The 24,680-nt window shown below is 40.7% G+C and overlaps 2 protein-coding genes across 6 annotated transcripts in view; one reads left to right on the forward strand and one right to left on the reverse strand.

Annotated features, from left to right (window-relative positions):
• The window catches only part of LOC136434793 (uncharacterized), a 37,600-nt gene extending 29,690 nt beyond the window's left edge, over positions 1–7,910 (reverse strand). Inside the window, exons 1-2 of the mRNA XM_066427855.1 lie at positions 7,795–7,910; positions 6,136–6,243 (exon numbers count right to left, since the gene is read on the reverse strand). The gene's annotated coding sequence lies outside the window, so the exon portion shown is untranslated. The remainder of the gene's footprint in view (positions 1–6,135; positions 6,244–7,794) is intronic.
• Positions 1–24,680, forward strand: part of LOC136434791 (glutamate receptor-interacting protein 1-like) — a 90,349-nt gene that overhangs the window by 20,483 nt on the left and 45,186 nt on the right. For 4 of the 5 annotated variants that reach the window (XM_066427847.1, XM_066427850.1, XM_066427846.1 and 1 more), the window contains exon 2: positions 23,997–24,068. In XM_066427847.1, coding sequence (XP_066283944.1) covers positions 23,997–24,068 — 72 coding nt within the window. Of the gene's footprint in view, positions 1–8,066; positions 8,214–23,996; positions 24,069–24,680 lie in introns of those variants that run through there. The other variant, XM_066427848.1, reaches the window with a different exon arrangement.

The raw sequence follows: 24,680 nt of genomic DNA on the forward strand, positions 1-24,680 counted from the left end.
GATTTTTTACACTTTTCAGTTTTACAAACAATGGAGGTGAAATTCTGGTTGGCACGGAGATTGTATGGGACAATGTCACAAACACGTGGTGGGATGAGGTCTTGAAGGTATTGTGGTACGAAACCATTCAATATTTTCCAAAAGTGGATCAGCTTATGTTTTTGTCTCCTGATAGCCAGTGTGTCCCATCCAACCTCGGCTAACAGAGACTCGTGTTTAGTGCCTCTCATGGCTCCAGTACAAACCCGTGCCGCAGATATTTGAACAGATTCAAGTAAATCTGAGTCTTTGCCGAGGAGGCTACACCAAACAACATCTGCATATTCGATTAATGGCCGAATCATACTTAAATACAAGGTTTCCAGAGTTCCCCGGGGAACAAAATGTTGTATCCTTTTCAAAAGGTTTATACGTTTCATTGCCTTGGATGTTAATTCGGATACATGGTATGACCAAGACAAATCACGTTTTAAATGTAGTCCCAAGTGCTTATGACAATCAGCTTCCTTCAGTTCAACTCCCTTGAACACTAACGGTGGGTGATGGACCTTGATCTTTTTCATAGAAAATGTCATTAGTACGGTTTTGAGGGGGTTAAAAGTTACCAACCACTGGTCTGACCAGTCACCCACCAATTTAAGATCGTGGTTCAATCTATTTGCTGAGACAAGACTATCCAAAACTATTTCCATCAGCGACGTGTCGTCAGCAAAAAGATTGGCTTCAGTTAGCAGATTGTCCACCAGATCATTAATAAAAACTAGAAAAAGAAGTGGCCCCAGGAGTGACCCCTGTGGGACACCTGCATCAATAGGTAACCAGCTGGAACATGACCCATTGATGACGACACGCTGCTTTCGATTCGTAAGGTACGACTCAATCCATTCCAGAAGTGATCCGGATACTCCCAGTTGACGCAACTTGAAAATAAGCCCAGCATGCCATACTTTATCAAAAGCTTTGGATATATCCAAGAAAACGGCACGGACTTCTAGACCTTGGTCTACTGCTTTGTGTAGCTTGTGAACAAGGTGCGTCAATGAATTAACAGTTGAATCACCGGGAGTGAAACCAGAATTTCGATCGGTAAGCAGGTTGTTGCCATGTAAATAGGTAGATAATGGAACATAAACTATACGTTCGAACACTTTAGAGACAGCGCATAAAAGTGAAATAGGCCTGTAGTTTTCCTTCGCCTGCTTATCGCCTTTCTTATACACAGGGACGACATTAGAAAGTTTCCAAATAGACGGGAAACAGGCGTATTTCAATGAAACATTAAACAAGTGTGACAGTGGTTCTGATACTGAAAGCGCAATACTCTTCAAGAGTCTATTACTCAGGCCATCAGGACCAGTAGCCTTATTAATGTTAAGGTCTGATATTACTTTGTACACATCTGCGGGACAACAAGTAATTGAGTTGATAGATAAGTCTGTTCTGAGTACAAAGTTGGGAAAAGAGGCGCCTTCGGTATTAAGGTTTGTTTGAGCTGCAAAGTAGCTATTAAGAATATCGGCTTTAGCCTTGTCTTCCGATATAACAGTGCCATTTTCAAGTAGAGAAGGTAAAACACGATCGGTCTTACCAAGGAAGATTTCCTTGGAGACGGACCACCATTTTTTGGGGTTCAGAGTTGGATTGGCAAGGTCGAGACAAAGGCTATCCCGATGATTTCTCTTTGCTTGTCTAATCAAATCTGTGCACTGATTGCGGACTTGTTTATAGGCGCAAAACAAATTTGGAATATTAGTTCTTTTGTGTTTTCTGTACAGTCGCCTCTTTTTCCTAAGCAAGCACCTGATCTCACATGTCATCCAGGGCTTGTCTCTAGGACGAATGGTGACTACTTTACTAGGAATGACCAGCTTTATGACATTAGTGAGAGTTGCCATGAAAGCCTCGGCTGAGGCGTTCACGTCTGGAATGTGTTCCGATATCACGGAATTCCAATCTACATCAAAAATCTTCGAGTTAAGTTCTTCATAGTCAACATTCGTAAAGTCAAAAACAGTTCGTTTATAGGCTTTGGCTCTGGGGATCTTGACAGACATTATACCATAAGTAAGAGAATGATCACAGTTAGCCAGGGGAGGGTAAGTACCATGGTCCACGAAAAGACCAGGTGAGTCAGTGATAATGAGATCAAGCACCGATGATGACGTATTGGTACTGCGAGTAGGTTCTGATATCAACTGGGTAAAGTTGTTATCAGACACGAAACTGCTTATTATACCAGCTGCATTATCTGAGCTGCCATTAAAATCACCGAGTAAGACAATTACACTTTGCTCGGAAGGTCCACTGGCCATAACGGTATCTACAGACCGTTGCAGGTGGTCTATGAATGCTGAGCGTTCCTCCACATTCTGGCCAGGTGGTCTGTAGCATGCGCAAATATAAACATCCCAATTTCTTATTTTGACCTCGCACCAGATTGATTCGGAACCGAGTGTTTCCAAATCAGACCTTCTTTTACATGACAAATTAATTGATACATAAAGCGCAACCCCACCCCCATGCCTATTGCGGTCCCGTCGTAACGGGGATTGATATGATGACAATGTAATATCTGAGTCAGGGATGGATTCATCACACCAAGTTTCTGTTAGCGCAATTACGTCGAATCCCACATCTAGGGCAACAGACTCTAGTTCATGGAGTTTCACAAAGTCATTTGCAGGAAGACTCCTTACGTTTGCGTGGCAGACAGATAGAGATTTCATGTTATTAGAGTTTGGGGTAGGTCAGTAATGAATGAGTAATGCTAGCGCTCCTCTGTCTGCCACGCACCTGTGAGGAGGAATTCCTCGGTAATTGATATGGTAATGATGATACCAACTCTGCTGTGTGGAACAATAACAAACAACTTTAACACAGAACATACAAGATGAAACATGATAACAATAAAGTGAAATGAGTAGTGTAGGGGATAAGTGTGACATTACAGATTGTAAATGCCAGACGTTATCTGTCCATAAGTGCTAGGTCCATAGGTACATTACTTGGAGACCCGATAGATATCAAGGTCGACAGATGCAAACAGAAGTCGCCGTTCATCTTTCAGAGTCTTGATGAATATCTTGCCGTCGTAGGACCAGGCTTGGTTGAGTAAGTTCAGCTTGACGAGTGATCGGGCGTCCTTCAGGAGTGACATGTTGGCTTTCGTCAGGTTTTACTTGAGGGCTGCTATAGTTTTTCCATTGTTTGGTTTTACGTATTAAAGATTTATGAAGTGACCCTCTAATGTGAGTCATATATCATCAGAATATCCTATTGTGGTGGACTCACCTGTGTGAGGTTTTAAGTTTGTAATCTTCGTATTCATTTCAGATAAGCAGCAAGCTGTCTGTAAATGAAGATTGCGATCTTTTCTTAGAGTTGATTTCTGATGTGTAATGAAATTTGAATGCGGTATTCTATATTCCCTGCAGTTGGTTGTAAATTTTTCTTGATAGTAAAAACGTCATGCTAAGTCTGGCTTTGGAAATAGCTTTCAGGATGTCGTTACGTGTCTGAGCATATCTTATGCAGCCCTTTCACGTTTCTAGATGGGGCTCGTAATACAGTTTTCTGCATACAAACCATTTCAATCCTTTGTTTTGCATTTTACAGGTGGCAAACAAAAATCTGGTAAACATATTGTATCCAATGTATATGCTGTGGACCCGTGCAGGTTGAGTAAAGATATAGACAGCAGAAATACCTGGCAGGCACAACTCCAATTTTATGTGCACTTGCATATACAGGTGGTACTGTAAAGTTGAAATGTTGGCTGTGGTTTAATGTTTGCGATTTTCTTGAAACCACCGTGAACATGCTTGTTCCGTCTTTTGCCCGCCTACCCCTTTGTTTCACCTGAGAACACCACATTTTCTCCCTAGAGCAGAATCAAATCCCTGCTAACTTACATGTAAATGCATTTTGAGCCCTGCTAGAACATCAGACCTATGTACATGTAGGTATATGTATATGGGAATGACGATGAGTGAATTCAATTCAACAGGAATCCTCTAAGGCCTTTGCCGGCAGGAATACTTGTATAATGTCAGGTACATCCGCCATTACCTGCTTGTCGCATCTGTTCTTTGGACACGCTTAATCCAATATGGCAGTCGCAAAGATTAGTCTGTCTTACCTACATGTATGTGTACGATCATGGAATTCTTAAAAGGTTTCACGTACTGTAGTTTTCAAACAATTTTTGCAGTGTATCTAAAGCACATATTGTAGAATCTGACCAATCAAAACAAAAGTCACTGTTTTTCATCATTTTTCTACATTGTAAGTTGAATCTATCTTATTACACTGCAGTGATATTTGCATGTGACTTTGTTGTGTCGTGAAAACGTCTTGAAATATGTTATGTTCTGTGGCTGGGCAGTTTTTGGTAGACTACCGAAAACTAGGGGAGTTCGCGTAGCTTGCTTTCAAATTGTTTACTAATGCTGGAAATGTGAAGAGATGACGTGAATATGTTAAAAACTAGTTGCAAATAAAATGAAATATCAATCTGAATTGAGATTTTTTAGACTCTCAGTTTTGGTGTCAAAATTCTGTGATAGGTACATGGACCTTTAATTAAGTTCGGGTTTCTCATTATACCACAAACAGATGCTCTGACTTAAATTGTTTTTCTATGGATGTCCTTTTTTCCCCCCTAACTCAAACTTCAATGGTACTTGTACTGCAAAGTCTTGATTTTTACTATACTATGAAATTGAACTGCCGTGAACTTGAAGTCCTTCACCTCTTGAGTGGATAAATGACTTTAGAAAAGAAAGATGTTCGCATTTAACTTATCGTAGTAAGCATCTGTTGGTTTATGGAAAAGACGGCAGCAGTGTAGCGCTCTGGACTGGTCTGCTTTAGAAAAGACGCATAGTCATGCAAAACTTATCGTACTAGACATCCGTTGATCTATATAGAAAAGATGACAGTGGGTCTGTCAAAGTCTACAATGCAGCGGACTCAATGAATGGTGCTTATGATAAGGCAGTTCTGGGCAGACCAGGCCACAACAAGATAGATCCATCAATTAAGCCATAGATAGCAAGATTATCTACCCAGATGGAGAATCAGTCACTGGTAATCATGTTTACGGAGATGATTATGACTTATATGAGATTTGGGGATAGGGTTAAAAGGCAATGGTCGTAGATAAAGTGGACCATATTACGATTTATATGTTATGCTAATCACGATGTGGCTTGGGGTGTAATAATATTGTTATTACGCATGACATTTGGGAATGGGTTTCCCATCTTGGATGGTGGACCCTGGAGATGCAGGTAATTTAATACATCATCGTAAGCAGGGCTATCGCCAGCTTTAAGTTTTTCCCTGTCCTGCTCAATGTTCAGGAGCCCATGTTCTTAATTTTTGTTGTTGCATCTGTCATTTTAAGCTTATGAAAATACATTTTCATCAATTTCGTGTCGTGAAGTTCAGATTTTTCGACAGGTAGGTTGAAAGTTTTGTCCGTCCCAAGTTTCCCAACATGCAAATTTCCGGGACCGAGTGATGGGTCCTGGAGACAGCCCTGGGCGTCCTTGGAGTTCGAAGCAGAAAGTTGGAAGTAGCAGATCAATCTCTGTAGAAAATTGCAGCATGACAGATCCTGCAAGCTATAATGTATAGTCTAGTGTTAGACTTAGAGATATTAGCAATTCGGGTTTGGATGGAAAATGGCCATCTTTTCCTGCCGTCAATACACGTACAATGTACATGTAGCTCCGAGGGGCTTCTTGCTGGGGAATTCATGTAACGTCAGGAATACATCATTGGTAGCGTGATGCAGCATTCATGAGTTCGTGCACGATAAGCGGGCTTTGAGTAAGACTACACAAGGTCGAAAGTTGCAGCGTTTGAGCGCTGCGCCAGAGGGACCAAATCTCGAGTAAAGTCTGCATTAGGAGCAGGCCGTGATTTGTGACTATAGCTGGTGAGGAACGGTGTCATTGTCCCGGGCGAAACCTCTGAAGAAAACAGAACAAAGCACAGAAAATACCTCTGTGCAGTACAGTACTACATGAGTAATTGTTCTACAACTCCAAGTTGAAGTGTACTTTGTCAAGACTACCGTTGTTATCTAACATATACGTAATACTATATATACAAAAATTAAGTACTCACAGTGCATTTCCCTCTTGTGCTTCGTAGTCCGTACTTGACAATGTAATAAATAGCCCATCTCCAATTGTCCAAAGCTATTCTGTCAATTCTTCCGGTCCACGAGAAAGCCTACAGGAGATACAAAAGGAAAGATTGATGCTGGCCATTATTACACTTATAGATAACTTAACTGTTATGACGCCATCCTTCTCTTAGATCTAATGCTCATGAATCATCCATGTGTCGATATGCATGTCCTGAATTATTTGTAACAGTTTGGGTGAAGGCCACTTGGATAGCTTGTATCCTGTGGAGCAGACTAAACTGAAAGCTGATCTAAGCGGGGAGGAAGCTTGAGCTGTTCGGTAGAGCAGCTGACTTGGTTTATCAGTTTTCAGTCTAGTCACCACACAGGAGACAACCTGTCAGAATGACCTTCACTTCCAGGTTATTAGGCAGGAGTAAGTCATTTATGTGTACTTGGAACAGTGTTTCTTGAATTTGCGTAATGATCTGCCTTTTTGCAAAGTCACATTTTTCTAAGAACACAATTATGTGCTGTTACAGTCCTAATATGATCAACAGGGACATATTTTTTTCAGGTGGAATTTTTTCATTTTATCTTTTTCCCATGGAATCTGTACTTGTTCCAATTGTTTGTTTATATATTTTCCTGTTTTGTTTCTGCTTGTTAGTAAAGTCAATGTCTTAGGTTAATAACATTAAACAGTATTTAAAAAACACATGAAACAGTATCAAAAACAATAACATTATTATCATTATTATGACCATCATCGTTATCATTACCATAAGTATCATCATCATCGTCTTGAACATTATCAAAGACGTCTTGTGCCAAACGCCTGCCCGTCTGACTTTTTGTATCATCTTCGCACTTCTGGGTTATTTAACATAAGGATAAGCCATTCAATCTTATTGGAGCATGTTATTTTTCTAATGAATATACATTTCGTATTTCATGGGTTCCACAGTGGATGATGATCATCATCATCACGTCAAGTCACAAGTTGCTTTTTCTTCGCTCCCCCTCTGACATTATTTTTGTGAAAGTATGTGAACCAGGTAACTGTATTGGTCTGTCTGTACTCCCTGCCTGTAGGCCACATGCCTTTGGAGCTTTCCGATCTTGCCTGGGAACCCCACTGATGTCAAAGGTTTTCCTGGGGTTGAGGCTGTAGGGATGTTTGCTAAGAGAGTGAGAGGCAACAGTGTTCCCAACAAACATGAAAATGCAGTGTGAGCTGATGTTGCCCAGACCCCACATGAAAGGCCTTTGTTATCACAGTGGACATGACAGCCCAGTTTGGATAGAAATCCCCTGGCAGGGGCTACTAGCAAAGGGCCTGATGAATTTAGGGGTAAGATAACAAAATAGAGGTTATGGTTGGGTGTAATATGATACGTGTGACTCCAGGGGCTCTTCCCCAGACCACCAATGAGGTCTCCCGCTCTGACTTCAAAGGGTACCGGCAGATGGGAGAGTCCAAATGGGAGATTTTAACCACACTGACAGTTCCAGCAAAGCATTTACCTAATCTAGAGAACATCTATAATGTCATTACCGACTTTTGGTGCTCAAGTCATACACTATCATTCTACTCCACCTCTCTGATAAAGCCATTTGTTATGTAAATAAGAGAAAAGAAGACCGTCAGTCACCTGTTTGTGTCCGGGAGTGGGTGAGGGGATGATGATGTATGTGGCTGCCGGTAAAACCCCCAGTACCCCTGTAACCGGAAATGCCTCCTCCAATGAATAGTGATATAGATGCCTGATGTTCTACATACCCATTAATTATAGTCGCTCTTGTAATCAAGTCGGATGAGAGACCGCACTGTCCGTGAGCCTATAGGCTAAAGGATTGGCCCGTCTGAGCAGGAGATTTGCGGAGCTTGACTAGCCTGTGAGAGAGAGAGGGGAGGCATTGATAGTACGTTCATGTCTCCTTGGTGAAAATGAGCCATCCCATCTAGCAAAGCGCATGGGTGGTCACACAGTCTAGCCTGCCTGCAAGTGGTTCCATTTATGTACCAACTAGGGGACAAGCATGTTTGCCTGCATACCAAAGAAACATTTTGGTAAGTTTCTCTCATTTTCTCCCACATTTATCCTACAGAGAGTTTGTGTGTGTTTATAATTGCTGATGTGGTGTTTTATCGGGATGTAAAGTTAGGTTTGGAAAGGTTTACACAGGCCTGTCCAGCGGAGGTGATGGCACACATTTTAGTTTACCGACCACGTCATGTTCGCTTTCATTGTACCCTCCTGCTGATACACTTTGCGTCAACAAGATAAAAACTATTTATAGATTGATCGAGAATTATCACAAAACCGGACATCGAAGCCTGCTTTGAACCTGAAAGCTTTCGTAAACACCTTAAATCAGTCGAGGGTATCCAGCATTTTGATGTTACACAAATGTATCACCATTCTTATACACAGCAGCTTTTGAAAGGTCTTATAAATGGGAGTAATTTGTGTATACATCTATATTTATATTGATGTAACGGAGTGTTGATGTCTTGATCCGGCATGAATTACTGTCCAAACAAAACAGATATACGATTAATATCTGAAAATCAATATGTAAAATTTGCATGATGTTTCATTGGATTTGATTAAGTCAATGGATGATGAGGGGCTATGATATTGACAGAGATAAAGCGTAATCCAGCCTCCCTTGTAGTAAAACAGTAATACACATAGAAAACTAAACAATTGAGAGAGGATAAAGTAATAATGATGAGTGCGGCAGGATGTCCGATTATATAAGGCATGGAAGATCAGAAGATCAAGCCTCCCCCTATGGTGATAGTAAAACAGTATTACATATGATAAACAAAACAATTGAGACAGGATAAAGTAATAATGATGATTGTGGCAGGCGGTCCATTGATCTGAAGCATGAAAGATCAGGAGATTACCCCCATGCCAAGTGCACAATCTGATTGGATCCAGCTGAAGGATTATCCTAATAGTATACGTTTTGGGCACAACCCGAAAAATCAATTGATTTCAGGATTGTAGCTTACCGGTCTTTGATACAGTTTGATCAGGACCAGGTTATACAATCTGCTGTGTGTATCCTCTAGTTATACAAGATTGTTTTCATCTGAATGTATATAATTGTATTTGTAAAAAGAGGATTCTACATTCTTTATTGAATACACGTTGGATCCATTTTCTTTCAAGAGTATAAGGTCCATGTTTGGCTTGCTTATCGATAGATTTAACAGTTTGAGTAATTTGTATAGTACCTTTTAATGTCATCAGGAATTTCAATCCATTTAGGCGCAAAAAAGAAACTGATGAAACATTTTTTTGTGTCATTCATTCTAAGACATCATTCATTGCTATTCTGTTCACTTCACTCTACGTTTACTGCGTCAAGGTCTTCGGAAGCATTTATTCACAACGGTAGATAAATCACGAGTTTACCAAACAATATCCCTCTCAGCCGACGTGAAGTTATAAACAGCACCTTTCAGAAGTGGCAGGATCGATATGCTGCCTGCATAAATGTTCACATATGTATGTTCAGCACATGAAAGTGTGCCGGGCCACCTCACAGTAGGGAAGGGTAAGAGGGTGTCCAAAACCCCCTGGGCTATACATTTATCCAGCATGTGTCTACACTTGTCTTTACCATGCTGGAAGGACAGCCTAAAGGAGTCTATCTGGGAAGGAGATTGTAGACCTTAGGTCGACTTTGTGACCTTTGAGAGGTCAAGTAAGAAGTCAGATGTCGCACCAGGGAGCAGGAGGTTGTACTAGCCTCTGGTGGAATCTTGTTCAGCAGATATTTGTGAAAATTTGTGGTATGTCTGTTCGAAAAATAACCTGGTAGGCAGACTGTTTCAGAGGGCCTATACCGGCCAGCTCTTTGGCTTCAACATGCCAACATCCCATCAAAGGAAAATTTCCCTGGCCTCCTGATGACTGGTTGCCAGGTTATGGGCAGAATGACATATATGATTGTGCTCAGTACTGAAACATAGCGTTTTCGCTTGGTAACCATGGCAAGCGAAAAGATTGAGCCAGCGGTTACTACCGTACAGAGGATGGCACCCAGGCTAACTGAAACAGGGATCCAGAACAATATTTATGTGGCCTTTCAAAACGTGAAGCGAGAGGTGTGCAAGACTGTAGTCTTTGTTCTTCAAGAGTTGAAGTTTGTTTTCGTTGTCAGGTCCTGGTTAAAAGGTGATTAGACTAAATGTTAGCACTCAGTCAGATGTATAATCGCTGATTTTGCATCCCGAAATTGGGCCAAAAAGACACTCTTGTTTTCATTTCTCAAATTGACATTTTTAGAAATGTTTGTCAAAATTAAAAGGAAATGTGGTTCCTCAAAGTGCATGTTCTTAAGAAATGCTTCATTTAGACATACAGTGTACTGTAATTTGCTGTGACCCCTTACATAAACATAGCCTTTCTAGACTAAAAAGTAGACTCCCCAGCCATATGTGTTGTGACAGCTGTCACTCATTCACAGAAAGATGGAACTGGCACTATCTTTCATGTAAATTAAGATACCCTAACACCATATATACATATGGTATGTACATTTATTATCCACTGAACAGCCTGTATTATTTTCATTCTCGAAAGGCAGTTAAAATTTCTAAAAGCCTATTTGTATTTCATTGTGTACAAGTTTTCATGATGCATGGAGTCTTCAAACCAGATTTCAGATCATCCACTGAACAGCCTGTATTATTTTCATTCTCGAAAAAAAGCATATTTGTATTTCATTGTGTACAAGTTTTTATGATGTATTGGATTCTACCAGATTTCAGATCATCCACTGAGCAGCGAGTAGAGTAGAGTAGAGTAGAGTAGAGTAGAGTAGAGTAGAGTAGAGTAGAGTAGAGTAGAGTAGAGTAGAGTAGAGTAGAGTAGAGTAGAGTAGAGTAGAGTAGAGTACAGTAGAGTAGAGTAGAGTAGAGTAGAGTAGAGTAGAGTAGAGTAGAGTAGAGTAGAGTAGAGTAGAATTTTCGGTCAGGTAGGACTGTTCCAGTTTAGACTGCTCTTCCTTTTCTTTTGTACATGTATTAGTTTCATTCTTTTGTACATGTATTCTCGAAAGGCAGTGAAAATTTCTAAAAGCTCATTTGTATTTCATTGTGTAAAATGTGAAACCTGAAACAGATCAACTGGCAAATTCAGGTCAGAGCAGCTGTATACAGGAGAAATGAACAGGTGATTACTTTGATTTAATGGGGATGAAAAATAGTGGCCAGCCCAATGGCTTTCCTTGCTTTTGAATTTTCCACTGTAACTTAGTGTAAGAAAAACAGAAAGAAAGAAAATAAGGAAAGAAATTCTAGAATTAAAAGAAACATGTCACACCAAGGTTGAAATAAACAATGCAATTAATTCATACTGAAATATTAATATATACTAGTCAAACCTGCCCAAAAAGACCACTCAGGGGACTGATAAAATCTGGTCTATGTGGACAGGTGGTCACTATGGACAGGATTCTTAGATGCTTGTGTCAATGGGAAAAATTATCTGACGAATGCTAAAAAGTGGTCACATTGGCCAGGTGGTCCTTCTATAGAGGTGGTCACTTGTAGTTGTAAAGGTTTGACTGTACACGGAAAAGCAAGCATTATCAGATATGCTTTTGCTGTATTTGCAAGCTATAACCAAGTAGAACAATTGATGCTGCCTTAGTTGGCTATATCCAATTACATCCAATCAAAGACCCTTCCACCCCCATTTTCAACCTGCCCCAAACTTAATTAATTCACTGGAGGTTCAACCATGTTCTGATCAAACAGCATTATCCAAATACCTCTTCACCAACCAACCATGCCCAGATGTGCACACACCCATGCTGGGTCTAGTGGATGCTATGGCCAAGGTTGTGCACTTGTGTATGAATCAATGGAACTGACCTCTGCACTTTGATCTTGATGTGTTAGAAAGGTTTAAAATGCATGTGGTAGTGCCATGTATAACCATGGTAACTATGTAAACAAACACTATCTTCATATTGTATGTTTAAACTGTGTAGATTGATTAAGGTTCTGACAGGTTGAATATTATGGTAGAAGGATGTGTTATCTGTACCCAATGATAAGATTGAATTGCTGTTTTCTTGGAAGATTCGTTTGGCACTGCTACAGAAACTAGAAGAACTAGGAAGCGAACTTATACCGGTACTATGAATGCCAACACATGGATATACACATGCATGCTGGGCGACCCTGACTGACTTACATTGACCAACTAGCTCAGGATGTTGGGTTGCAGGTTGAGAACACTATGGTTGACCAAAACTTCTGGCAAGAGAGGATGAACTTAGTCCGGGCAACATGCCCGAAAAAAATTGATGATGATGGCCTGGACTACTAAAAGTAAAAGGTAGCTAGGACAAAAGTATGTGTGACAATAGTTTTTAGGAAAGGAACGGAGCATGTGATGGTGTACCAGAAATTGTTCACACTCAAAGATTCTTCAAACATTATGCTTCGAGCTTTCCCTGAATCCCATCGTAGTAAGTTTACCAGGGCTCCCATATTCCCCCCCTCCCAATTTCATAGTTTCTAACCTAGCTGGGAGGGGGAGTCAAAGAATAAAGATACTGTAAAATAATGCATTTAGGTTTGTGTGTTTTTTATTTTGCACTAAGGCGAAAATGTAGTGTTTGCAGTGGTTTTAAGTTAACCACAGCGCTATGGTCATATACTGCTGCAGTATTGGACCAAAAGGTTTGCGGTGAATTTAAGGTCACGGTGAAACGGTCGCCGCAAAAACTGCGAACACAAAACCACCGCAAACATTTCTGTATTTACAGTATACCGGAAATACGCACATTGGCAGCCATTACGGGTGCCCCAATACATTTGCACTAGGATGGCACCCAGGCTACATTGAACAGTCTTCGCTTGATTGCTGGCCCTAGCTGCAAGGCTGGCTAACATCAATATTAGGGACGGCCCGTACAACGTACATTTTATTTGGGGTACATGCAGGTTTGCCGTTGCAGCGTATGAGCTGCACCTAACTGTGCGAACTGAAAGGAATATTTGAAGTGACGCATTGTTCTGGAGGTGGAACACAGTCTGGTGTTTCCATCTGCCGACTAAATCATGTCAGCGGTGGTGATAAAAGAGAGCAGGGAGCTCTGAGTAACTCACAAGGTTAGAAAAATAACCAAAGGCAGAAGAAGAACACAAACAATACTGGTGCAGCCTGTCAGAATAACAAAGATATACCAGATACACACTCATACTCATAGGCGGTCATTGCTTGTACAAGGAACTACATTGAGTTCATTTTTTATCTACTTCTAGATAAAGTCTCAAAGTCTTTGATTCTTTGTTATGGTTAGGAATCCAGGTAAACTCACAAATTTCATTACTAAATCATCGCATGTCTGATGTTACTGGATTAATATTTTGATGTTACTGAATTTGATTTCAGTCAAATCATCTATCAGACTTTTGCTCATTTTCCACAAGGCCTCAGGGTTTGAGTGTAATGTAATGAGGTTATGTGACCATTATCATTTAGTAGAAAAAGTACCTAATTGAGCTCTAAAACACAAACATACAAATCCATATTCATCCCTTCAGGCATTGAGAGGATAGGGTTGACAGCAATTACATTTCTATAACTCAGGAGATAATTACGTTATCCAAGGATTAGACTACATATGATGTCGATGAGTTGACTGTAATTTGATGCCTTTACAGATTATTAATATTACTTTGAAAAGTCACTACAGTATTTCCTCTTGTACTTTATCCAATCGATGTACTTGTGGTGGTAGCGATCCATAAGTCATTAGATTGTAGTGAAAAATAGCTACAGGCGGAAAGTTAAAGACCGCTGGGAGATTTGTTAATGGAAAAAGATACTAGGAAGTCCCACTTGTCCTCTTGGGCCTTCCGCTTGGAAAAACTGGCGGTGTACCATTTTGTAAAGACAACGCAAGTCTTCTGTCGATATTGTTATTTTTCAGTTGCGTTTGACAAACATTCGTCGGAAGCTGTGTCCACCTAGCGTAAAATTGAACAGCTATACAACCACATCTGAGTATTGATTAGTAGCGGTAGGTGGTTTGAAAAACACAGCTCATTTGAAACTGGTAGGGAGAGGTCTAACGTATCGCTCCTTGGTGGGTAGGCTTACAGTGGCCCCTGCGTTTGACCCTGTCTGTTTCAGTCAGGGTCGCTCCTCGCCTACAAATGGAGCGTTTCCTGCTGAAAGTTTCAACAGATCGGTCACGGTTTGTAAAAGCAGCCTCTTTCCGAGGTGATTTGCGCCATGGATGATACAACCCATGTGGTTTGGCCATGCATGGGGTTTGTCAACAGCGTGTTCAGGTGCATAATGATTATCCTGTGAGGCACTGAAAGGGGACCTTCTTTTGACACTGTTTTGAATCGCTTTGTTCCACCAACGCAAATGATACACAAACTGTCAGCCTTTTGCCTTGTTGATAGCTGGAATATATTGTATCTAAATTGGCTGGAACATTATGAAGGCTGTGAACACTGGAAGTGACCTTTCTGGCTGTGTGTCTAATTACTTTGTTCCATTGTCACAAGTGATAGGGCAATTTACAGGTCTCTTAGCTTGTTGGTTGCCGAATGTACAATATGTCTAAATTTGATCTAGAATAGGGAGGTTTCAAATATGGGATTAACCCAGGGCTGTTGTCAGGAAATGTAATATGCTTGTTGGGACGGACAAAAAGTTCACCCCGTCTGTCAAAAAACCCCTGAACTTCATGACATGAAATTGATAGAAATTGTATTTTGTAATTAAAATGATAGATTTAACAATGAAAATTAACAACATTAGCTCTCAAACAATGAGTGGGATAGAAAAAGTTTAAAGCTGGACACAGCCCTGAATTGACCTTAAGAAAGGTGAACTGCATGTTGATACATGATGTACATTTGTACTTTTCCATTTCACATATCTGTGCCGCCTAAAATTTTCCATAAGAGACTGAAACCAGATCAAACCATTTATTATCTGTTAGTGTTGTCATCTTGGGTAAAGAGAACATTATATTACAAGTGCTACACACATATTGTTTCAGAAAACAAGTTGAAGGGTCCTGTTACTCACTACAGGAGACAGCAATAATATTTTTATCTTTTATAGCAAGGCTGTTTGTGCTTTTTGTGATAACATCTGCAATGTAGACATGACCTAGATTGCAAGGAAACTACATTTGTAGTACCATTTTTTAAGTCTTTGGTAAGACCCGGCCGGGGATCGAACTCACGACCTACTGTATGCAAGGCGAACACTCTACCCACTACATTTTGTAGGTCATTGCACTGTAGTATGGCTATGCCCTAATTTGTTAGTCTAGAGTGAAGTTGCAATCTGTAACTTAGTGTAATAGTTACATGCTGTCTAGAATCTAAGAACGTCATTGGATCATGGTAGTTATGCAACACAAAGGGTAGAATCTTTTATTCATAGCGTAAAATGACAGATTTTTATTGCTCCTGGTCATGAGGTTCTGTACACGAAGAAGTAAGAATGGACTGGCTATGTAACGGCATCTGTGTTTCTTTACTACATTTGTATTCCAACAGCACAGTTCAAACCATTAGCGGAAATGGTTCCGTCAAGTTTTACGGTCTGATAAAGGAGAAGTTAGCCTTTTATTTAAGCGCTCTGAGGTAACTTTTTTTAGTGCTCTGAGTTCACAAGTAACCAGTACATTGTCAAGTTTTTATTCCCCCACAATGAGGTACATAAAAAACACTAGGTGTTAGTATTCTGGTAACATTGCACACTTCATTATAGTGGAAATACTACATACATGTGTTATCACCTGATAAAGGAGAAGTTGACCCTACATTTCAGTATAGAGAGTCTGAGTTCATGGTTGAGGACAAGGTTTTCTACTTCAAGGAACATTAGATATACAGTACTGTACTACAAATGAATTGGGTATTCTCCTTAGTGTGGCGTCGAATGCCGAGCAACTAGGCTACCGGATATGAGAATTACAGATCATGGGTTCAATTCCTGGCATTCATCACTAGACATCCTTGTGTCCTTCACCTTGGGAAAGGCACTTCACACGATTTTCCTCACTCCACCCAGGTGTAAAAAGTAACTGCCCTATAGTCACTGTGGATAACATCGCACTGCCCCAATGGACTCAAAGAAAGGGCTATGGGTCTACTTGTCCAAAGAATGTACTTTCCTTCATTACCTTTACCATTTATTCTCCTTGTTACAACATGGCACACCATTAGTGCAAATTACACCAAGAACTTTTATACAAATGTAGTCTTACAAAGCATAAGTTACTGAAAGTGCTTACTAATAGGTAACCATTAAAATGATATTTCCACAATGGGGCACATGAAAACACTACTATTGAACTGTATTTCTGGCAGTGTGTTAAATAGTTAGTGCCATATTTTAACAGCACCGTGAAAGCATTATGATTGGTGGAAATTTTAGCATTTGGGAAAGAGTATGGCACACAGCACTACCAGTGGACGAGCCCCCTGCTGTAGTGATTGTGCAAAGTTGTGTGGCCCAAGGGCTATTGAAATGGAGATGGGCGCTGCCCTATGCAACATCTGGTGCGGGAAGCACGTTAACTTAACTTGCAACAGTGTCCTAAATACTTAGTATTCCAACAACACTGTGAACAACACAAGTTTAATGACTAGCGCAGCAGAGGTTGACCTTACATTTTAGCACTCATGAGTTGACAGGTCACCAGCACAAGTTTGATGCTGCAGGGCCTCCATAAAAGGCCAAAGGTTAATGGACCCTTAATGGTGTAAAATTGATGCTTTATTGCCCGGGGATCTAGGCTACACCTACGTGTTATAATGGCCTTTACCAGTCCCGTATTGACAGATGTACATGCTCTTTTATGTCTGGAGGAAGTTGTGAAATTGCTTCTAGGAGAAGACGGACTGCTTCCTTCCTTGAGCTCATTGATCTCGAAAGTCATACAGGATGCACCAAACGTGTGCCCATTGATTACGATCTGAAATAGCGTAGTTCTAAATGCGCTTGTGTGACTTGTTTTGGCCTGAAAGAATGTTGTGTGCGAAGAATTATGTAATTTTGCCCAACTGTTCGTGACACTGCATTTACTAAATGTTAATCGTAATGTTTCTGATCTGCTCTGTTCTCTGACAGCACTGTTGTACAGTGCTGTCAATTTCGTTGCATCGTGTTGTTTCGAATCCCCTGACTTGCCACTAAGGCACTTAACACAACTTTCCTTCCTCTACCCAGGTGTAAAAATGGACACCTGACTTTGGTTGGGTAGGTAAAAGGTGGTTGAAGGAGAGGATTGGGCTCTGTCTTTTAATACTGTGCCCTAGACACAGTGGATAACAACCCACTGCCCTTACTTACCTTTTACTGTCAGAAAAACAGTAGCAGATCAGATACAGTTTTCCACACCAACAGCTGTTTGGAGATTAAATACGTGTCCCCCCCCCCCCCCCCCCCCTTCACAGTCAAAATGTAATGTTTCGGTAAAGCTGATGCGACGATCTCAGACTGAGGATGGCCCTTTTTCGTTAGCTAGTAGTAGTGCAATGTAGCTTCGTTATGGTTCACATATTTCAGCCAAGTTCCCACACAAATGTAAGTCAGGCAAGAACCATTGAATTCCTCTCTTTACAGGAGTTGAAGGTCGTTGTCTAGAAGTCGTTGGAAAGCCGTAAAAAGAAACCCGTAATTGGAAATATCTGAGGTTATGCCGTTATGGTAATGTTACTGGTTCGGGAAATAACAATCAGTCGACCCCGAACGAAGACTTGTGACACCTATTGGAAACACTTCATTAGGAACCGGAACGCAATTACAGCACAGGATGCTTCCCTGCCAACAGTCGTTATATACATGATTTATTTGTTCAGCTGAGCATAACTGTGCCTCTTTTTAAATGCAGGATCGCCCAGAGGTAGCTAACCTGTGCCAGGCTCCATGGGTCGCTGGAAGTAGTAGAAATTGGCCAAATAGACAGATAACATATACAAATGTACAGTAGTAGTAGTCTCTACCAGACTAACTACACTGGCTGAAGGGAGAATAATTTTGCCAGGGGAGTTTTGCCACCATAGGGTTTCTTTGGCCAGGTGCAGTCATCAGGGGAGGGGGAAATGTTAACCTTCCTGTGGACTGACTCTCCTGGCCAATTATTACTCCGGGAAGGAGGATGACCTCCTTCTGGGAGTATTGGGAATGCATTTGTTTGCGCGTTCGCAGCTATAACTCACGATCCCGTTGTCGCACTGGTGTGTAACTTGGCATATCGTTTGCCTGGTTCGGCGTGGTGATGCACAATAGCTTTGTTACACCATAACTACTTTAAACGTCAATCCAATATCGTAATTGCACCCCTATGATTAATGCTATGTCCCACTGCCCTGCCATAGGGACCATGTTATAATCCGTTATGCATGACTGGAATACTTCAGGCAGATACGGGGTATAAATCTTCCTTACTTGCTGTGATCGTATAGTCACTGTTACATTGAAAAATAGACAACGTGCATCACCACACGCAACCTAGCAAACGATATACCAAGTTACATACCAATGCAGCAACGGGAATTGTGAGTTTTAGCTGCGAACATGTGCATAGTGACCTCCAGTCTGTGTATTAAGTATGCCGTGTCCCGAGTCACAACTCGCATACAGTATGGGCACGGGACGGACGATGCATTTTTACGCACAGTGTGAAAATGGCAAATCTCTGGACCTTCAAACTTACCACACTTGTAGTTTATAATACGGAGGCTGTGACAATGTAAGAAGTTTACGCAGGGGATGAAAGATTGTTGAGAAATATATCTCAGAAAAGTGCGCGCGCCAGTGTCACTTCCGGGTGGTTAGATCCGGTGACCTTTGACCTTCGTGAAATGTTACGATGATATAAATTAGCCTTTTTTTATTGCAAATAGCTTGATAGCTATAGATCAGGCCGGCCTGCAATAAATTGTGGAAAGAGGATTTACTGCATATTTGTGATTTCTGATACATCTTAGTTGTAAGGCTGAATGGTTCGTTGATAATTGAAAAGGGGCCATCTAGATCTAACTTTGTGACTTTTCCCGGAATTTCTAGATCCCATCTGTGCCATGCTGTAAAAACATACTTTTCAGCAGGTTGACCACTCCTGTATTGAAAGAAAAAGATAAACAAACACTTTTTCTTTACTTGCTCTAAAACACTACTTGGACTGAGCTGAGATGCAATTTGTGTGGGTCAATACTTGTACATACTTAAATACTTCACGGAGAATTGTGTCCTACGGACTCTTGTTCCACTTTTTGCCGAATTCTACGATCCATACCCCCATAGAAAGGCCTGGTGGAGGCTAAAGATAATCATGCCAGAGGAGTTAGATGGCCAGGGAGTACAGTTTGTGACCTACTTAACTGGTACATCATACGTACATGTACATGTACATTGTAGGCTTAGCTAGGTAACTCCTATGGCATGTTATGATCTGTCTATTTGGCCAATTTCCACTCTTTCGATCGACTTCTGGAGCCTGGTAGAGTCTAAGAGGTAACTACAAACCTCTTGTAGTATACATTACATGGGTGATGCTTATTTTGATACTGTTGATATTTTTCAAGCATAAGTACCGACTGTTGCTAGTTGCTACATGGTAGCCATTCCAGCCTTCATGGTGAAAGATGCAGCACACATGGTCCATAATGTTGTAAGCCCTAAGGCGGTTCCATTTGAGCACTTTGCCAGGGTGGCCAGAAAATTGCTCGTCTGAACGCCATAGTGGTCGGACAATGTCTGCACCCTAAGTCGGTCCATAGGAGCGGACATAAACTTAATCCAGGACGGTACTCAGACTAGAAAATTGTGTATAATTTAAACCCTTACTTTCCATCACATATCTTCATTATACCAGTCTCAGTGCTAAACTATAAACTGTTCTATCAGACATCATTTGTTCTTCCCTGAATCATCACTCCTTCACTGTCTTTGAGGTTATGACCATGGCCCTTTCTGTATACAGGAGTTCATTCATTCATTCATTCGTTTGTTCATTTTTCCCTTCCTTCCTTCATCCATTCATTCATTTATATTCACTTACATACTCACTCACTCACTCACTCACTCACTCACTCACTCACTCACTCACTCACTCACTCACTCACTCACTCACTCACTCACTTACTCACTCACCTTTATCGTATCAGTCTTTATCTGTATTGTTTAACCACCCCTTCAGCCTAACTCACCCTTTACCAATCAGAGGCCCCAATTCCCACACGACTCAATCTTATTGTCTTCAGGCAAAGATTCATTCAGGCAAGGAGGTTTTAAAAGCTTTCTGAACCCCCGGGTTCAAGGTTGACTGCGATCATAGCCAATATTGGTCCCCTGTAAGCCTTCCTCCATTGCTCTGTTGGCTGCTGAACTTCGGAGGAAAATACCCTTGATATTTCTCAGAGGCCTGATGAATGAAAGTTGTAAAAATTTCCAGAGAAACTTTATTTCCCCCAGCCTACATAGGAGGGTTGATAACATCTGACCTTTTAGATGCGTGCGTTGTGATGTGCGCTATTTCCTCTGTTCCTGGAAACTATAGTTATTGTATGGTGATAATGATTCATTCGCGGAACTGAGGATAAGGCAGATGATTGTGTGTGATGTTCCATGAACTGCATGACGCACATACACATGTATATCTGCGTCATATGTATAATTATACCCTGTGTGATATAATTGGATTTTTTAAGTATGTTTTAACAAAGGCAATAAATCTTGATGTAGAGAACAATGGCAAAGTCATAGCATATGCATGTACAATATAGTCTTAATATTTTATATTTTAACTTCAATTAAGTGATATCAATCTTATCATACATCATGTAGCTTGGCTTTGGTTGTCAGCAATGTTAACAAGATGCTGAAAACTGGCAAATAGGATTTCACATGCATGTATGATCTCTGACAAGATTGTCCCTTATTCATCCATCAGTCGATAATTTAATATGAACGTCATCAAAATGTTTTGTACTGTAGGCCTTTTTTTCCCCTGATGTTGGAAATTGAATTTCATAATTTCTTAATTTCAGAATTTCATATACATGTATGACCTCTTACCAGATGAATATACAGGATTTTCATGTACATGTAAGCCTGGTGTGCTGGATATTTATCATGCGTCACTCGTGGAAAACATCCACAAAATGTTTCCTACAGAATCTGGCCTGCTATCAGATAGCTGAATGGGTCATCATTTAGGCCATGGAGGTTACAAAGTCCTGTGGTCAATACGATTTCACATATTATCATCTCTGACCAGATAGCCACTATCCTTATCAATGTGATAAGCACATCCTTAAAATTTTATGACTGTTTTCTTCCACAAAATCTTTGACGTCATTGGTCAATCTGCTGTCAGATACTGGTCAATAGAATTTCACATATGATATCAAACCAGATGACTGAATTTCCATCAAACATGTACGTCACTACTTGTGGTAAACATCACCAAATTGATTCCTTCAGTGTCTTACACTCTTAGACAACAGGCCTTCTATCAGATAGCCTAATGGGTCATCATTTAGGCCAAGGAGGTTACAAAGTCCTGTGGTCGATACGATTTCACATATTCACTGACAGATATATCCCTCTATCCTTATCAATGTGATAAATGCATCCTTAAAATGTTTTCTTCCACGAAATCTTTGATGGCATTGGTCAATCTGTTATCAGATACTGGTCAATAGAATTTCACATGTGATCTCAAACCAGATGACGCTGAATTTTTATCAAACATGTACGTCATTACTTGTGGTATACGGTAAACATCATCAAAATGTTTCCTTCAGTGTCTTTGACAGCAGGCTTTCTCCCTATCAGATAACTCAATAGGTCATCTATTTAGGCCAAGGAGGTACAAAGTCCTGTGGTCAATAGATTTTCTCATATGATCTCTGACCAGATATCTGGCTGTCCTTATCAATGTGATAAATGCATCCTTCAAGTTAAAATGTTTTCTTCCACAAAATCTTTGACAGCATTGGTAAATCTGCTGACAAATGGCATACCAAATGACCCTGAATTCTTATCGTACATGTACGTCACTACTGGTAGTAAACATCCTCAAAATGTTTTCCACAGAATCTTTGACAGCAGGACTTTCCTGATATCAGATGCTGGTCAACAGAATTTCAAATATACAGTATCTTTGACCAAATGACCCTGGATCGTTATCATACATTGTACATGTACATCACTCAAGCTATATCACTCCTTGCGGTACATCTTGTGGTAGATCTGAACATCCTCAAAATGTTTTCTTCGGGGTCGTTGACACCAGGCCTTTTCCTGGATATCAGATATTTGACGGGTCATCACTTAGCCCACAAAGGTCGGACATGACATGGCAAATAATTGCCCTACATAGTTGTGGTGCTCATCCCCCATTTAGTGGCTGTTTGGCATGATGAGCCTGCCTGATGCCAGCGGAAGATTGGCAGCAATGGCTGTTTCTGGCTATCCTGGCTATCACCCTCTTTAGTTTATGCTCGCTTGTACTGGCTCGTTCACACCTGATGCCAGTGGGGGCAAGTTTTAAGTAACAAGGATGGGAGACAGGCTAGTTTCTAGTAGCGATGTTAGTTAAAAAGTTTATCCTCTGCTAGGGTGAAGCTCAGCTATGCATTGCAGCTTTGCTACAGCTCATGTTTGAACTTAAATCTAGCACACTGGGTCACTCCTACTCTTTTGGATAAGTGTGTTTGGTTCTTTTACAGATAGACTAGAGGTTTGATGCTTGAGGCTAACACCTGAGGCTCCCCCAGACACAGGACCAATTTGCTTTTACGTCACAATCCGAAATGATGAATGCAATCCATCACACCATTTTCTTTGTGGATCTCCCGTCCCAAATTGGATCCAAAAGTTATCTGGCTCTTATACCTTCTTCCAATCTTACACTAACTGTTGCAAAACCTACAATCTTATTTCCGTGACATTGAATGCACAAAAGCAACAGAAACCTAAAAGCAATTGAACTTGGCCATAACCAATACATGTTTGGTGTCCCAGGACACCCATTGAGTGTTGCCTGACCAGCCAGGCCTTGAAAATGAAATCATACTTCACCTTACATGACCACAGACTCTGTCTAATATGAAACACTCTATCACCTTAAAGGCAAGAATTCTGAATAAAGTTTTGACGTTAAGCTCGGTATGGGTCCCATTGTTGCTGTTATGACTAGTAGTGTGACCAAAAATTCATCTGCGGATAACAAAATTGTCATTGGACTATTACTAGCCCAGTACATCTGGAGAAAATTAGAGCCTTGTACATCTTAGATGTTGTCTCCCACTTAAAAACTCTAGTTTTGTCTAGGTGTGGTGAGTTATTCATTAGTGAAGTTGAAGATAGATCAGAACTTGTACATGTAAGTCTTACCTTCATCAACCTACAAATGTACTTTTGGATTTCCTGTCACGGAAAAAGGTGGTATGATTTGTTTCAACTTCCTGAGACTTTTGACCAATTGCTGATCATGCTGTCAGGTGTCTGTAAGGTCATAGTATACATGTACATGAAAGTGATTGGAAATTCAACTCTGATCAAGGCTAGCAGCCAAAATCACCGGACTTCTTTGTCGTACAATACAAAAGCAACTGCATAGATTTTGTAAATGCATCTAAGTACTAGACTCTATCTTTCCTCAGTGACTGAGGAAATCTATCTAGTCGCTCGAGTAACTTTTGCATTGTGTATCTTATCACCAGGATGTCTAACCTTCATTCATGACTTCTTTGTTGCCGTGGAATACAGTTTATCCGTCTGCTATGTATCACTTACTAAGATGTTGATTTGTTTGTTTGCTACAGAGGATGGGGAGTATGCCAAGAAACCAGCCTTCCTGACTGACGACCTTCCCTGTGGAAGTGAACTCATCCCAGGTACGTGCTGCAGGCGCGATGACAGTAAAACCTATCTGTCTGCCCCATCAACTATCAATACATCACATATAAATGGCAGAGACAAATACTAGTGTGGTAAACTACTGATTGAACCATCTGTATATCATAATACCAATAGGGAGAAGGCCAAGGTTTTCTGTAACCATAGGGACAATACAGTTGTAGAATATGTGCTGTGAGGAAAATGAGGAAGGGTGGACAGAAGGTCAATGTAGTTGTGCTAGGAGGAAACCATATTCAGATGTGTCAATTATCAGCACATTAAATGATGACAAGACAAATGCTACAGTGCTAGACTACTGATAGAGGAACGTGTTTATCAATATGCCAGTGTGAGAAGGCCAAGGTTTTTGTAACCATGAGGACAATAGAACTTGGTAGGTACTTTAGGGGTAAATGAGGGCGTTAGGCAGCAAAGGATTTGGGGCAAGCATTGAAGATATTACTAGTATCACTATCAATTGGGATGTGCTGGGAGGCAGCCACATGTTTGAATGCTAACTAGTTTGATGGAATAAAGGCAAAACAAATGGTGTCCTTTTAATCTCACTGATTTGAGACAACTGTACATCATTTAGCTTACCTGGAGAG

This window comes from Branchiostoma lanceolatum, chromosome 5 (genome assembly GCF_035083965.1).
Source record: "Branchiostoma lanceolatum isolate klBraLanc5 chromosome 5, klBraLanc5.hap2, whole genome shotgun sequence".
Taxonomy (NCBI): domain Eukaryota; kingdom Metazoa; phylum Chordata; class Leptocardii; order Amphioxiformes; family Branchiostomatidae; genus Branchiostoma; species Branchiostoma lanceolatum.